The sequence below is a fragment of the Felis catus genome, chromosome F1 (genome assembly GCF_018350175.1).
Source record: "Felis catus isolate Fca126 chromosome F1, F.catus_Fca126_mat1.0, whole genome shotgun sequence".
NCBI lineage: Eukaryota > Metazoa > Chordata > Mammalia > Carnivora > Felidae > Felis > Felis catus.
Genome location: NC_058384.1, coordinates 27,558,767 through 27,575,676, shown reverse-complemented (window position 1 = coordinate 27,575,676; position 16,910 = coordinate 27,558,767). Strand labels below are relative to the sequence as shown.

General features: G+C 35.4%; 1 protein-coding gene across 10 annotated transcripts in view; it reads right to left on the bottom strand.

Moving 5' to 3' along the window:
- The window catches only part of ACBD6 (acyl-CoA binding domain containing 6), a 214,935-nt gene that overhangs the window by 97,947 nt on the left and 100,078 nt on the right, over positions 1-16,910 (bottom strand). For all 10 annotated transcript variants that reach the window (XM_019821774.3, XM_019821778.3, XM_006942765.5 and 7 more), the window contains one exon: positions 10,963-11,052. In XM_019821774.3, the coding sequence (XP_019677333.1) occupies positions 10,963-11,052 (90 nt within the window). The remainder of the gene's footprint in view (positions 1-10,962; positions 11,053-16,910) is intronic.

Sequence of the window (16,910 nt, the reverse complement as noted above, 5' to 3'; positions counted from 1 at the left end):
AGAAGTGGTCAATAAGCACAGGAAAAAATCCTCAACATCAGTAACAATCAGGACAATGAAAATCAAACCCACAATGAGATACACTAAAGTGGCTATCAAAATAAAAGACATAATAACAAGTGTTGACAAGGATGTAAAAAAACTGGAACTCTCGTACACTGCTAGTGGGAATGTAAAATGAACAGTCGCTTTGAAAAACCATAAGCAGTCCTCAAAAGGTTAAACACAGAGTTACCATATGCTCCAGCATTTCTTCTCCTAAGTATATATCCAAGAGAAGTGAAGATATATGTATATGCCCACGTGAAGTGTTTATAGCCACTTTTTTCATAATAGCCAATATTCATTAAAACTGAAGAAAAAAAACCTAAATGTCCATCAAGAGGAAAACAGATAAATTGTGGTATATGCATGCACACAATAAAACATTATACAGCTATAAAAATAAAGGAACAAATGATATATGTAACAACATGAATGACTCTTGCAAATGTTATATTGAGTATAATAAAACTGATCCAAAAGAAAATATATGTTGTAAATATTTGAATTTCCAGAAGAAGGAGAACTAATTGATGGCAACTGAAGTCAGAATAATAGTTCCCTCAGAGTGGGGGTGGGAGGATTGATACTGACAGAAGTTGCTTAAGGAAACAAACCTACTGGGGTTTTGGCAATATTCTACTTTGATATAGGTGGTAGTTGCACAGGTGTGTGTGTGTGTGTGTGTGTGTGTGTGTGTGTGTGAGTGTGGGTACAGGTATGGTATTCAGTTGTGTCCTTAAGATTTTAATACTATATGTATCTCACTAAATGTATTTAGTATCTCCATTCTCTTAAATACTGCAGAAAAACTACTCTATGTACAATATTGTACCAAATACCTTCTTAAAAAACATTTTTTAAAGTACTCTCTACACCTAACATGGGGCTCAAACTCATGACTCTGAAATCAAGAGTCACATGCTCTACCACTGAGCCAGGCAGGCACCCCTGTACCAAATATCTTTAAAATATGTTACATACATGTAAGTAGAGAAAATAAAGATGAGAATAAAAATGTACTCAAATTTTACAGTGGAGAGGTTAAGAGCTTAAGCTTTGGAATCAGAATGACATGTTCAAATCTAAACTTTGTCACTTATTACTTCTAGGACTTCCCAACCTCCTGTTTCTTCACCAGTAAAATGTAGATAACAATATATCTACATTATAGGACTGATGTGATGACTAAAAGAGGTAATACATATGTTTGATACATAGTATGCACTACAAAACTGTTTTATATCTTATCCCTTCCCCAACACACACATATAATAGGATTATAGTTTTATTTACTGCTTTATAATTTTCTCATGGCTATTTATTTATTTATTTTTGTCTTTTTTCAGATATTGGAGAAACGTGAATTCAACTCCAGAGAGTTTGGAATTTATCCTATGGGTAGTGCAATTATCAGAGTTCTGGTCAAGCCAGTGACCATAATAAACAACAGTCTGGAGAAGTCTCTGCTGGAAGCAATATGCTTGGTGGACTTGGGGAAGAGGGGTACAGTTGCCCAGGTGCCGCAGGACAGCTTGAGGTACAGAGGCCACTGTCACTACTTTAAGCTCCACAACACCCTGGTGAAATCTAGACTTGCAATTATTCCTCTGCTTTTTTAAAAAAAGTGCATTTTCTATTTATTTCATAAAACTATATATGGATATAGAATTCCTTTTTTTCAGATACATTCATTTATTCTTTTCTTCCACAAGTATTCTTTTTTAAAACTGAGGTATAATTGACATGTAACATTATATTAGTCTCAGATATACAACATAATGATTCAATATTTGTATATACTGTGAAATGATCACCACAATAAGTTTATTTAACATCTCATGTTTTTGAAATCTTTTACAACACACAGTCACCAAGGCACTCACAGAGAAGGCATGGTGCTCTATGCCATCATGTAAAGCGTTAAGTTTAGGTCATTTATAAACCGCCAAGTCTTCAACATAGCACTCAAACAAACGCTTTCCTCCTGAACTGCATTAATACCCAGTACACAGTGTAAACACCTAACACCACAGATGCTCCCACTTCTCCCCCAACCTACTGAATTCCTTAATATTACTTTACAATAAATCTGAGAAAACCTGGTAATAAATCTTCAGCATTCAAATACCTCCAGTGTGCTTTGGGAATAGGTTTAATCTTTCTCCAGGGCTTGAAAGATCAAAATTATTCAAGAGGTCTGTGGGGTATATGGGTGTGTGTTTAACCCATATCCTAATCTCAAATGTGGTTAAGAACCTAACTTCCAGAGTTGAACTAAAAAATCAATACCAAGCAGTGGAAGAGACAAAACTGTGTCCATAATACTGCCAGGTAACAAATGAAATCTATAAAGGATCTTTCTTTGAAAATAAAATAAAATTAAAAGTTCCAATTCCATCAGTCACAGAATGTAGAAACTGCAGTGCAATAAAAGTATACATAAGATATACTGACGGGTAAAAATGACAGAAAAACACAGAGTAGACTTTGACATATGTCTAATTACTACTCCGTTTCAGGCTAATGGTAAAAATTAGTCTTCAGATAGTTGATAACATCAGCCTGTCTCTGTTGGGTTAGTACCAAGATCTGTGGCCAAGCAAATACTTCTAATAAAATTGATTTTCCTTTTTGGCAACCAATAGGCCAGTCAATAATAATGTTGTTTAAGAAAGATTGAATCATGAGGGAGATGAACCTTTCCTTCCATTTATTATGTTTGTATTGTCTATATTTGAAAAGAGTTTTCAATAACGAAACCAAAGAAGAAATCACAAAGGGAAAGCTATTCTGAGAGCTAATCTCCAAAAGCCCTGTGACTTGGAAGCATCTAAGTAATCCAAACTAACAAAGCCAAAAGCATTCCCTTAACTGAAGCTAGATTGTGGGAATCAGGATTGTCAATAACAGAGGAAAATCGAGGCTCGGGGCAATATAAAGTAGTCATGTGAATACAAAGACGTCAAGGAAAACATTGGTTGCACATAGTCCTAACTGACTCATCCAAAAAACCTATGTGGACTTTTACTTTGCATTAAAGCTGGTGTTCTGTAAAGAGTATTCCATAAAGCCACATAAAGCAGTTTTTGAATTGTCTTATATTAACCAAACATAATACAAGACAAACAGATGAAAACCTCAGGCTATTCCTAACTTGGGAACATTTCCCTTCCAAACACCCCCTAACAATACAAACCAAGTAAAAGACATGAGAACACCAATACTTTATTGCTTTTGTTTTTTAACTTACTTAACTTAATGGTAGTGGATAAGGGAAACAAAAGATGAAAAGATGATTTATTTATTTATTGAATATAATTTATTATCAAATGAAAAGATTTAAATGTTCATAAAGAAAAATAAGTAAAAATCACGGGAAAAATTCTCAGTAAGTAGTGAAGAAATTTATCCTACCAGATACTAAAACATATTTTGAAGCTATAACCACTAAAATATCATAACACAAGTATGTAAACAAAAAACAGAGCAATGGAATCGGAAACAGCCCAGGAATACACAGAGGAAGTGAGAATATGAAACAAGAAAAAAGGTACTTCAAATCAGCAGAGGAAAGATTATTCAACAAACATTACTGAACAAGGTTAATCATCTACACAAAAATAAAGTTGATACCATCTGGACAAAAATAAAATGTGTATTACATACATGTGACAAATTAATTCTAGATGTATCAAGGAAACCATGAAATGATGAAGGTACGAGAAGGAAACATGGGGATATTTTTAATATTTATATCACAAAGTGCTCATTTTCCTTAACACATAAAAAGTTCCTATAAATTAAGAAGAAAACATCAATCCAGTGGGAAACTGAGCAAAAAATATGAACAGATGTTTCACAGAAAATGAAATACAAGTGGTTCTTGGTTAAAGGATATTAATTCATTAATTAATTCATTGGCCCATTTATATGGTACCAGCTAAATTATGATACATCTCTATAAAGGAATATTATGCACCCATTAAAAGGAATAAGGCATGGGATGCCTGGGTGGCTCAGTCAGTTAAGTGTATGACTCTTGATCTCATGTTTCGTGTATTGGAGCCCTGCGTTGGGCACCATACTGGCAGCGTGGAGCCTGCCTGGGATTCTTTCTCTCCCTCTCCCCCACTCATGCTCTCTCTCAACATAAATATACTTTTATTTTATTTTATTTTATTTTATTTTATTTTATTTTGAGAGAGAGAGGGTGCAAGTGAGCAAGGGGCAGAGACAGGGAGAGAGAAGCAGGGATCATCCAAATCAGGGCTCACCCAAAGCAGGGCTCAAGCTCACCCGATGTGGGGCTTGAACTCATGAACTCTGAGATGGTAACCTGAGCCAAAGCCCAATGCTTATTAACCAACTGAGCTACCCAGGTACCCCAATAAATAAACATTTAAAGAAAAAAAAAGAATAAGGCAACATTATCTATATACTGATATAGAACAATCTCCAAGATATAGAAAGCAAGTTATAGAATAGCGTGTGTAGCTTGTATCACATTGCTGCTGTACATGCTTTTATATATATATAGCTGCTCGTCTGGTCTGTGTTCTCTCACCTCAAAAATAAATAAAATTAAAAAAAAATTAGTCTTTTGCATTTTTTGACTTTTTAAAAAAAAGTGTATTACTTAAAAATAAAGTTTATTTATTTATTTTGAGAGTGAGAGAGGGAGAGAGAGAGAGAAAAAGAGCATGAGTGAGTGGGGAAGGGCAGAGAGAGAGGGAGAGAGAGAGAGAATCCCAAGCAGGATCTGCACTGGCAGCACGGAGCCTGACACGGGGCTCAATCCCATGAACCATGAGATCAAGACCTGAGCCCAAATCAAGAGTCAGATGCTCAACCAACAGAGCCACCCAGGTGCCCCAGGTATTTTTTTTAATACATACTACCAACTAAAAGAAAAAAAATCAATGAAATATATATATTTCAAGGCAAGATTATGGCATAAGCTATGATCTGACCTATAACTCAAAGCTAGGGAACTGGTCCAAGAACAATATACACATATCTAATGGGGAAAGAGGTATTTCTTCTGCTAAAAAAACAAGGATACCCAAAAAGCTCTGGCAAGTGCTCAGGTCCTTCCTGGTACTCATGTTCTATTTTTCCAACATTTTCTTTATAGACCAATATTCCTTTATTCAATAATTACTAAGCATCTACTGTATGTCAGATATTATTTGAGGCGCTAGTGATACAACCAAATTGTAGTACCTGTATATGATAGTGTTGAGAATACAGACACGTAATCAACCAATTATAATACAAAGTGACTGCACTGTCATAACTTTTTGATGCGCTTAAGATCAGGGAGTTATAAGGGCGCCTGGGTGGCTCAGTTGGTTGAGCATTCGACTTCAGCTCAGGTCATGATCTCGCAGTTGTCGAGTTCGAGCCCCGCATCAGGCTCTGTGCTGCTGGAGCCTTCTTCGGATTCTGTGTTTCCCTGTCTCTCTGCCTTTCCCCTGCTCGCACACTCTCTCTCCCTCAAAATAAATAAACATTGGGGCGCCTGGGTGGCTCAGTCAGTTGAGCATCCGACTTCAGCTCAGGTCATGATCTCGCGGTCTGTGAGTTCGAGCCCTGTGTCAAGCTCTGTGCTGACAGCTCAGAGTCTGGAGCCTGCTTTGGATTCTGTGTCTCCCTGTCTCTCTGCCCCTCCCCTGCTCATGCTCTGTCTCTCTCTGCCTCTCAAAAATAAATAAACATTAAAAAAAATTAAAATAAATAAATAAATAAACATTAAAAAGTTAAAAAAAAAAAAAAGAATCTGACTTTGGCTCAGGTCATGATCTCGCTGTTTCTAAGTTGAAGCCCCCATTGGGCTCTGCGCTGACAGCTCAGAGCCTGGAGCCTGCTTCAGATTCTGTGTTTCCCTCTATCTCTCTGCCCATCCCCGGCTTGTGCTGTCTCTGTCTCTGTCTCAAAAACAAATAAACATTAAAAAAAATTTTTTTTTTTTAAAAAGGAGCTATAAACTATTGGGAATCTCTAACTGGTTAGAGTGAAGGAAGGCTTCCTGGAGGAAGTAATGTGTAAGCTGAGGCCTAGGAAGGAGAATGAAGAAGAAAGAAAACAGCATATAAAAAGACCAGGAGATGAGCAGTATATCAAGTTCTTCAAAGAAGTGGAGCTTGGCATACCAGGGAGGGTTATAAGCAAGCAGCATGCTGAGAAACAGTGGAGATGTAAGATCATGAAGGGCTTTACAGAGTATATTAAATTTAGATTTTATCTTAAAAACAAAAGTAAACAAGAAAATATCTGCAAATTAGCATTTTAGAAAGACTATCCAGAGGGAAAGTTGAAAATATACTGAAGGATATCAAGATTAGAAGGAGAAATAGAGTTCAAAGCTGCTGAAATAATTTAAGAAGCCTGAACTAGTGTACAGGAAGTGTTGAAATAGAGCAGTGGGTAGGTTTGGAGATATACTTAGAAGGTAGAACCTAAAGGACTTGAATGGGTGTGAAAATTGAGAGAAGAATCAAGGATGATTCCTAGAAAACTGGTTGGATGATGGTGCCAATTATGGTGAGGGGTAGCGGCAGTTGTTGAGAGACAGTAGGGTTCAGTGTAAGATGATGTGACTTGGAAGTGTCTGAAGGATAGCTAAGAAGAGTTCTATGTTTTTGGATCTACTGACTAAGATCTGAGTTGGTGATAAAGATTTCTTCTATTCTCTATGAAATGAGAGGTAATCTGAGAATGAAAAGGACCATAAGACTTTTCAGGCAAAATTAAAGATGCATACCATGATTTATGATAATATCAGGGTTGTATACTTTTTTTTTCTTCCTAGCTTTGCCCAGAGACTAGGTGTATACGTGCAAAAGGCAGGTAACTGGATTAATCAGAATTAGGCTTTTTCCAGGTGGCTGTAACAGTGGAAATAGAGGGAATGGAGATGAGGCTGAGGATAATAGCATGAGAATGGGAGAAGATGAAATGGGAGAAGGTGGATTAGCAGAGAAACTAAAGATATCTTCTAGGTGAAGTAAGAGATTTAGATGAAATGGAGAGTGTGGTCAGAACTAAAAATTTCAGATTTAATGAAAAGAGCCAGGATGAGTGCATGAGGCCTAGGGAGTTGGACCAAAATGGATATATACGGCAACAAATGTTACATAAAGAAAAGCATTTTATATCTAACACACTAAATTAAAAAGCAAACACCTAGAACAAAACAAGGATATCCACTTCTATCGACACAGTACTAGAAGGCCTGGTCAGATCAACTAAGCAAGAAAAATAAAGGAATCCTGTGGTGCCTGGCTGACTCAGTCATTAGAGCGCAAGACTCCTGATTTTGGGGTCGTGAGTTTGAGCTCACGTTGGGTGTAGAGATTACTTAAAAAAAAAAAAGAAAAGGAATGTCAACTGTAAAAGAAGAAGTAAAATGATCTCTATTCATAGACAACATGATCTTATATGTAAAAAACCCTAAAGATCCCACAAAAATCTGTAAGAACTAATAAATGAATTCAGCATTATTATAGGATACAAAACAAACATGCAAAAATCAATTGTGTTTCTGAACACTAACAATGAACAATCCAAAAAGGAAATTTAGAAAACAGTTTCATTTACAATACCATCAAAAAAGAAAAAGAAATTTAGGAATAAACTTTACCAAGGAGGTGAAAGAAATATACACTGAAAGCCACAAAATGCTGCCTAAAGAAATTCGAGACACCAATAGATGGAAAAACATCTCACAGATTGGTAGACTTAACATTAAGATGTCAATACTCCCCAAAGTGATCTACAGATTCAACATAATCCTTATGACAATCCCAATGACATTTTCTTGCAGAAAAAAAAAAATCATCCTATCAAGCAACCCAGAATAGCCAAACAGTCTTGAAAAGGAAAAACAAGGGGTACCTGGGTGGCTCAGTCAGTTAAGCATCCAACTCTTGATTTTGGCTCAGGTCACGGTCTCATGGTTCAGTTCATGGTATTAGGCTACGCACTGTTAGCACAGAGCCTGCTTGGGATTCTACCTCTCTTCCCGCCCCTCCCTTGCTCACACATGGGCACGTGTACCCTCTCTCAAAATAAATACAATTAAAAAAAAAAAAAGAAAATACACTTAAAAAAAAAAGTTGTAGGTCTCACACTTCCTGATTTCAAATTTTACTACAAAGCTACAGTAAATCAAACAAGTATGGTAATGGCATAAAGACAGAAATATAGACCAACAGAATAGAACAGAAAGCCCAAAACCTTACAGATATGATCAAATTACTTTTGACAAGGGTTCCAAGACTATTCAATGGGGAAAAGACATTTCAACAAATGGTGCTGAGAAAACGGACTATCCACATGCAAAAAAATGAAACTGGACCCCTATTTTATTTAAAAAAATTTTTTTTCAACGTTTTTATTTATTTTTGGGACAGAGAGAAACAGAGCATGAACGGGGGAGGGGCAGAGAGAGAGGGAGACACAGAATCGGAAGCAGGCTCCAGGCTCTGAGCCATCAGCCCAGAGCCTGACGCGGGGCTCGAACTCACGGACTGTGAGATCGTGACCTGGCTGAAGTCGGATGCTTAACCGACTGCGCCACCCAGGCGCCCCTGGACCCCTATTTTATACCACATACAAAAACTAACTCAAAATGGGTCAAAGACCTAAACATATGGGCTGAAATTAAAAAACTCTTAAAGAAAACATAGGCAAAGAGCTTCAAAACATTGAATTTGGCAATGATTTCTTGGATATGATACCAAAAGCACAGGCAATAAAAGAGAAAGGTGGCCTTCATCAAATTTAAAACTGTTGTCCATCAAAGGACCCTATCAATAGAGTGGAAGACAATTCACAGAATGGGAGAAAGTATTTGCAAATCATTTATCTGACAAGGGACTGACATCCAGAATATATAAATAATTCTTACAGCTTAACAATAAAAACACAAACAACTCAATTTAAAAATGGGCAAAGGACATAAACAAAGTGATATACAAATGGTCAATAATCACATGAAAAGATGTTCAACATCACCAGTCATTAGGGAAGTGCATATCAAAACCACAATGAGATACCACTTCTCACTCATTACGATGCCTATTATCAAAAATACAAAAAATAACAAGTGTTGGTAAAGATGTGAAGAAATCAGGACACTTATGCATGGCTCATACATAATGGTGCAGCCACTGTGTAAAATGGTATGGTGATTCCTCAAAATATTCAATAAAGAAGTACCTCATGACCCGGCAATTCCAATTCTGGGTATATACTCAAGACACACAAAGGTAAGGACTCAAATTTGCTACCTATGTTCATAGCATATTAATCACAATAGTCAAAAGAATAAAGAAACTCAATGTTATAGATGAATATTTGGATAAGCAAAATGTGGTATATATGTATAATGACATGTCATTTAGTTTTAAAAAGAAAGGAAGTTTTGACACATGCTACCAACATGGATGATCCTTGAAAATATTAAGTGAAATAAGTCAGTCACAAAAGGACACATATTATGTAATTCCACTTATATAAGGTACTTGAAATAGTCAAATTCATGAAGGTAGAAAGTAGAATGGTAGTTGCTAGGAGCTGGGGGTATGGGGAGTTAGCTATGAATTCAGAGTTTCAGTTGGGGAAGAAGAAAAGTTCTGGAGATGGATGGTAGTGATGGTTGGACAATGTGGATGTACTTAATGCCACAGAACTGCACACTTAAAAATGGTTAAAATGGTAAATTTTATGTTATGCACATTTAAAACAATAAAAACAAATAAGAAAGAAAACAGGAGGACAAATCTTAATGACCTTATACTTGGCCATGGTTTCCTAAGTATGACACCAAAAGCACAACCAACAAAAAGAAAGAATAGAAAAAAAAGAAAAAAAAAAACTGAAAACAAGATTCAAAACCTGTGCACCAAGTGACACTATCAAAAAGTGAACAGATAACCCACAGAAAGGGAGAAGGTATCTGCAAATCATGTATCTGACAGTGGTCTACTATCCAGAATATATAAAACACTCCTACATCTTAACAAAAAGACAAGCAACTCAATTTTAAAAATGGTGAAAGGTTTGAACAGACATTCCTCCAAAGGAAATACAGAAATTGTTAACAAGTATATGAAAAGATATCAACATCATTAGTTGTTAAGGAAATGCAAATCAAAATCAAGCACAATGAGATATCACTTCACTCCACTAGGATGGCTGTTAAAAAAAGAATATAACAAGTACTGGCAAAGCAGTGGAGAAATTAGAACCCCAATGCATTGCTGGTGGGAATGTAAAATGGTGCGATTTCTGTAGAGAACAGTTTGTAGAGGTTCCTCAAAAACATCAAATTACCATACAACTCTGAAATTCTACTCTTAGGTACAGAATCAAAAGAACTGAAAACAAGCGTTCAAACAAAAACACACGCATTAATTGTTCATATCAATTGTTCATGCCAAAAAAAATGGAAATGATCCAACTTTTCATCAACTGATGATGAGATAAACAAAATGTGGTATTATCCATATGATGGTATAATATTTAGCCATAAAAAATGAAGTACTGTCACATGCTACATGGATAAACCTCGAAAACATTATGCTAAGTGAAAGAAGCCAGACACAAAGGCTACATATTTTATGATTCCATTTACATGAAATATCCAGAATAGGCAAATCCATTGAAACAGAAAGATTAGCTATTGGCAAGATCTGTGAAGAGGGGGAAATAGGGAGTGATTGTTTAATAAGTACAAGGTTTCCTTTTGGGGTGATGAAAATGTGAAACAAGAAAGTAGTGACGGTCACACAACACTGTTAAGTGTATGAATGCTAATAAATTGTACACTTTAAAGTGGTTAATATGGTGAATTTTATGTTGTGCGGGTTTTACCTCAATTTTTAAAAAAAACTCCCTCATCATCACTCTTACCTGGCAGTTAATATCAGCTCTATATTGTAGCAAGACTGTGACTAGTTCTTTATGTCCTCGATCACACGCCCAATGGAGTAGAGTTCTGCCCTAAAAACACAAAAATTGAGATAAATGAATTTCTTAATCCAGTTATGAGGCCATGTAAAATACTTTTTTTTTTGGTTGAGAATTGTATTTTTATTTATCTTACTTGAGTAATGTTACACACAATGTTACATTAGTTTCAGGTGTACACCATAGTGATTCAACTTCTCTATATGTTATGCTATGCTCACCACAAGCATAGCTACCATCTGTCACCATGCAATGTTATTACAAGATCACTGACTATATTCCCTATGCTGTGCCTTTAATTCCTGTGATTTACTGATTCCATAACTAAAAGTCTGTATCTCCCACTCCCCTTCACCCATTTTTGCTATAACCCCACCCCCTTCCTTCTGAGAGCCATCAGTTTGTTCTCTGTATTTATAGGTCTGAGTCTGCTTTTTGTTTATTCATTTGTTTTTAGATTCCACATGAGTGAAATCGTATATTTGTCTTTATTAGTCTGATCTATTTCACTTAGCATAATACCCTCTAGGTCCATCCATATTGTCTTGCCAAATGGCAAGATCTCATCCTTTTTTACAAGAGCTTAATTCCTGTGTGTGTGTGTGTGTGTGTGTGTGTGTGTGTGTGTGTGTACATATAGATATACCACACCTTCTTTATCCATTCATCCATGGACACTTAGGATGCTTCCATATCTTCGCTATTGTACATAATTCTGCAATAAACATAGGGGTGCATATATATTTTCAAAGTAGTGTTTTCATTTTCTTTGAGTAAATACCCAGTAGAGAAATGACTGGATAATACAGTATTTCTATTTTTAAGTTTCTGAGCCTCCATACTGTTTTTCACAGTAGCTGCATCAATTTATATTCCAACAACAACGCAGGGGGGGTTCCTTTTCCTCCACATCCTCAACAGCACTTATTTTTTGTTTTTTATTTTAGCCACTCTGTCAGGTGTAAGGTGATATCTCATTGCAGTTTTAATTTGATTTTCCCTAATGATTACTAATGTTGACCATCTTTTCATGTGTCTATTGGCCATCTATATGTCTTTGGGAAAATGTTTATTCAGGTCCTCTGCTCACTTTTTAATTGGGTTGTTTATTTTTTTTTAGTGTTCAGGCATATGAGTTCTTTATATATTTTGGATATTAACCCCTCATTGGATATATCACTTGGAAATATCTTTTCCCATTCAGTAGGTTGCCTTTTTGTTTTGCTTTGCTATGCATAGCTTTTTATTTTGCTATAGTCCCAATAGTTTATCTTTGCTTTTGTTTCCCTTGTCTTAGGAGACTTATCTAGAAAAATGTTGCTATGGTTGATGTCAGTGAAATTACTGCCTGTGTTCTCTTCTAGGATTTTTAAGATTTCAGGTCTTACATTTAGGTCTTTAATCAATTTTGAGCTTAATTTTGTGGATGGTGTAAGAAAATGGTATAGTTTCATTCTTTCATATGTAGCTGTCTACTCTTCTCAGCACCATTTACTGAAGAGACTATCTTTGCCTATTGTATATTTTTGTCTTTATCATAGATTGACCATAAGAGCATGGGTTTATATTTGAGCTGTTTCATTGATCTATGTGTCTATTTTGTACCAATACCATACTAATACCATACTGTTTTGAATACTACAGCTATGTAGTATATCTTGAAATCTAAAATTATGATACCTACAGCTTTTACTTTCTCACAATTGCTTTGGTTATTTGGGCTCTTGTGTGGTTCCATCCAAATTTTAGGATTATTTGTTCTCATTCTGTGAATAATATCGTTGGTATTTTGATAAGGATTGCACTGAATCTGTAGATTGCTTTGGGTTGTATGAACATTTTTTTTAAAATTTTTTTTCAACGTTTTTTATTTATTTTTGGGACAGAGAGAGACAGAGCATGAACGGGGGAGGGGCAGAGAGAGAGGGAGACACAGAATCGGAAACAGGCTCCAGGCTCTGAGCCATCAGCCCAGAGCCCGACGCGGGGCTCGAACTCACGGACCGCGAGATCGTGACCTGGCTGAAGTCGGACGCTTAACCGACTGCGCCACCCAGGCGCCCCGGGTTGTATGAACATTTTAACAATATTGATTCTTCCAATCCATGAGCAGAAGATAGCTTTCCATTTGTTTGTGTTGTCTTCAATTTCTTTCATTAATGTTTTATAGTTTTTAGAGTACAGGTCTTTTATCTCCTTAGTTAAGTTTATTCCTAGGTATTTTATTATTTTTGGTGTAATTGTAAATGAAATTATTTCTTAATTTCTCTGTTACTTTGTTATTAGTATACAGAAATGCTATTGATTTCTGGAGATTAATTTTATATCTTGTAACTTCACTGAATTCATTTACCAGTTCTAATGGTTTTTATGGTGGAACCTTTAGGGTTTTCTATGCAGAGTATCATCTCATCTGCAAATAGTGACAGTTTAACTTCTTCCTTACCAATATGGATGCCTTTTATTTTTTTTTTCTTGTCTGATTACCATGGCTAGGATTTCTAGTACTATGTTGAATAAAGTGGTGAGAGTGGATATCCTTGTCTTGTTCCTGATCTTAGAGGAAAACTCTGTTTTTCACCACTGAGTATCATGTTAGCTGTCAGTTTTTCATACATGCTTTTTCTTATGTTGAGGTATTTTCTCCCTAAACCCACTTTGCTGAGTTTCTGTCATGAACAGACGTTAAATTTTGTCAAATGCTTTTTCTGCATCTATTAAGATGATATGATTTCATCCTTCATTTTGTTGATGTGGTGTATCATGTTGATTAATTTATGAATCCTGAACCATCCTTGCATCCCCAAAATAAATCCCACTTGATCGTGGTGAATGATCCTTTTAATGTATTATGAATGTGGTTGCTAATATTTTGCTGAGGATTTTTGCACCTGTGTTCATCATGAAGATTGAACCATAGTTTTCTTTTTTGTTGGCATCTTTGTCTAATTTTGGTGTCAGGATAGCACTGGCCTCGTAGAATGTATTTTAAAGTTTTCTTTCCCCTTCTATTTTTTGGAATAGTTTAAGGACAATAAGAATTAACTCTTTAAATGTTTGATAGAATTTGCCTATGGATCTATCTGGTCCTGCACTTTATTTTTTTCATAGTTTTTGATCACCAATTTACTAGAGTTTCAGATTTTCTATTTCTTCCTGATTTAATTTTGGAAGAGTGTATGTCTATAGGAATTTATCCACTTTCTCTAGGTTGGCCAATTTGTTGGCATATAATTTTTCATAGCAGTCTCTTAAAATCATTTGTATTTTTGTAGTGTCAATTGTCATTTCTCTTTTATTTCTCACTTTATTTATTTGGGTCTTTTTATTTATTAATTTTTCTTAAGGAGTCTGGATAAGTGTTTATCAATTTTATTTATCTTTTCAAAGAACCTCCTCCTGGTTTCATTGTGATTTTCTTTTCTTTTTTTTTAGTCTTTAGGTCATCAGGTCATTTCTTTCTGCTCTGCTCTTTATTATTTCCTTTCTTCTATTCACTTTAGGCTTTGCTCTTCTTTTTCTAGTTCTTTTAGGTGTATGGTTAGATTGTTTATTTGAGCTTTTTCTTGTTTCTTGAGGCAGGCCTTTATTGCTATGTATGTCCTTCTCAGAACTGCTTTTGCTGCATCCAAAAGATTTTGGACCTTTGTGTTTTCATTTTCATTTGTCTCCATGTATTTTTTTTTTCTTGACTTCGTTGACACTTTGGCTGCTTAGTATTATGTTGTTTAGACTCCACGTGTTTGTGTTGTTTCCAGTTTTTTTCTTGTAACTGATGTCTAGTTTCATTACTATTGTTGATGAGAAAAACGCATGGTGTGACTGCAATGTTCTTAAGTTAATTGAGACTTGTTTTGTGGCTTAACACAGGATCTGTTCTGGAGAATATCCCATGTGCACTTGAAAAAATGTACATTCTGTTGTTTTTGGATGGAATGTTCTGTATACATCTATTATAGCTATCTGGTATACTGTGTCATTCAAATATACTGCTTCTTTATTGATTTTCTGCCTAAAACTATCCATTGATGTAAGGGGGGTGTTAAATTTCCTACTATTACTGTATTACCATCAATTTCTCTCTTCATGTCCATTAGCATTTGCTTTATGTATTTAGGTGCTCCAATGTTAGGTGCATAGATATTTACAATTCTTATATCTTCTTATTGGATTGATCCCTTTATCATTATGTAATGATGCTCTTCTATGTTCCATTAGTCTTCGTTTTAAAATCTATTTTGTCTGATAGAGGTATTGCTATCCCAGCTTGCTTTTTGCTTCCATTTGAATGGTAAATGTTTTCCCATCTTTTCACTTTCAGTCTGTATGTATCTTTAGATCAGAGGTGAGTTTCTTATAGGCAGCATATAGATGGGTCTTTTTTTAATTTCTTTTAATGTTTGTTTATTTTTGAGAAAGAGAGAGACAGAGCACGAGCAGGGGAGGGGCAGAAAGAGAGACACACACACAGAATCCGAAGCAGGCTCTAGGTTCTGAGCTGTCAGCACAGAGCCTGACATGGGGCTTGAACTCACGAACTGTGAGATTATGACCTGAGCTGAAGTCAGACACTTCAAGGACTGAGCCACCCAGGCGCACCAGATGGGCCTTGTTTTTTATCCATCTTGTCACTCTGTGTCTTTCAAATGGAGCATTTAGGCCATTAAAGTAATTATTGATAGGTATGTACTAAAAGATACAATGTCTTAAGAAAGACAAAGTAATATGTAAAACTGTAGGTTGATTATCCTAAGCATGCTTGATATAAAATGTTCTATGGAAAGAAGGTAGACTTTTCTAAATTAATTGGAACTCCTGAGTTGTACTCTGGAATCCACTATGCACTAGCCCAATGACTTACTTCAGACTGATCCATTTCCTCACCTACAGAGTGAAGAAAACAATACTACTAAAACAGTAACACCAATAGTATTTGTTGAATGAATGAGCTATAAGATAATGCCTTATTAATTTTAAAGTAGTTTACACATGTAAAGAATAGTTTTCTTGAATTATTATGGTTACTTCTTCTGGTGAAAGAAACCTTGTGGATAAAATATGAATACTTAAATGTAGGTAGAAATCATAATCAGTATACCTAAATTTACCCAAATATATTCCTTAAAATGCAAGAAAATTTAATCAGTTTGAAACTAAGCATTGTTCATTAATATCCCAAATTTCGCTCTGAAAAACACTAACACAGTCTGCTAGTGCCTATCTTCAAATGTTGCACTTGCAAAACAGAATAGATGATAAACTGTTAGGAGACCAAGTACTAAATATGAAACACTAGTTTTAATCATTGTCTACCTAAGACTCACAGTCACTATCAACAGGTTAATTCTATTCTCCACGGTCAGAAAATCTTGATTTAGTTAATTAAAGAAGCTCACTTGGTCTAAAGAATAAAAAAACTCCTAGAAGCTAAGGGCTTTTCTGAAGAAATGAGTGATGCATAGTTTAACACTATTCTTTGAGGGTGGTAGTGATGTCATTTTTAAAGAATGAAATGTTTTTCTACATTAAGTAGAAATCTCTATGCCATTTTAGAAAAGATTTAAGAAGATGTAAGTTGGGACAAAGATGGTTTTAAAAGTAAAAACCACCTTTCAAGAAAGCTTTTCTAAACCCACTTTTTACTCTTTGTCTCTCAGACTCTGTTCAAGCACCTAGTAGTTCAACTAATTAAACCAGGTCTATTCTTGAAACAAACAAACAAAACAAAGCCAACTTCTTCCCTACAAATTATCCTTCTTTTTTTCTTTCATTTACTCAATTTGTTTATATTTACTTGTGAATATGTTTTCCTATAGGCTTACACAAAATCCAAAGAGGCAGGAAAGAAGAAAATTTTTAAATGTGGGCAAATTAGTCACAATTTGTTATAG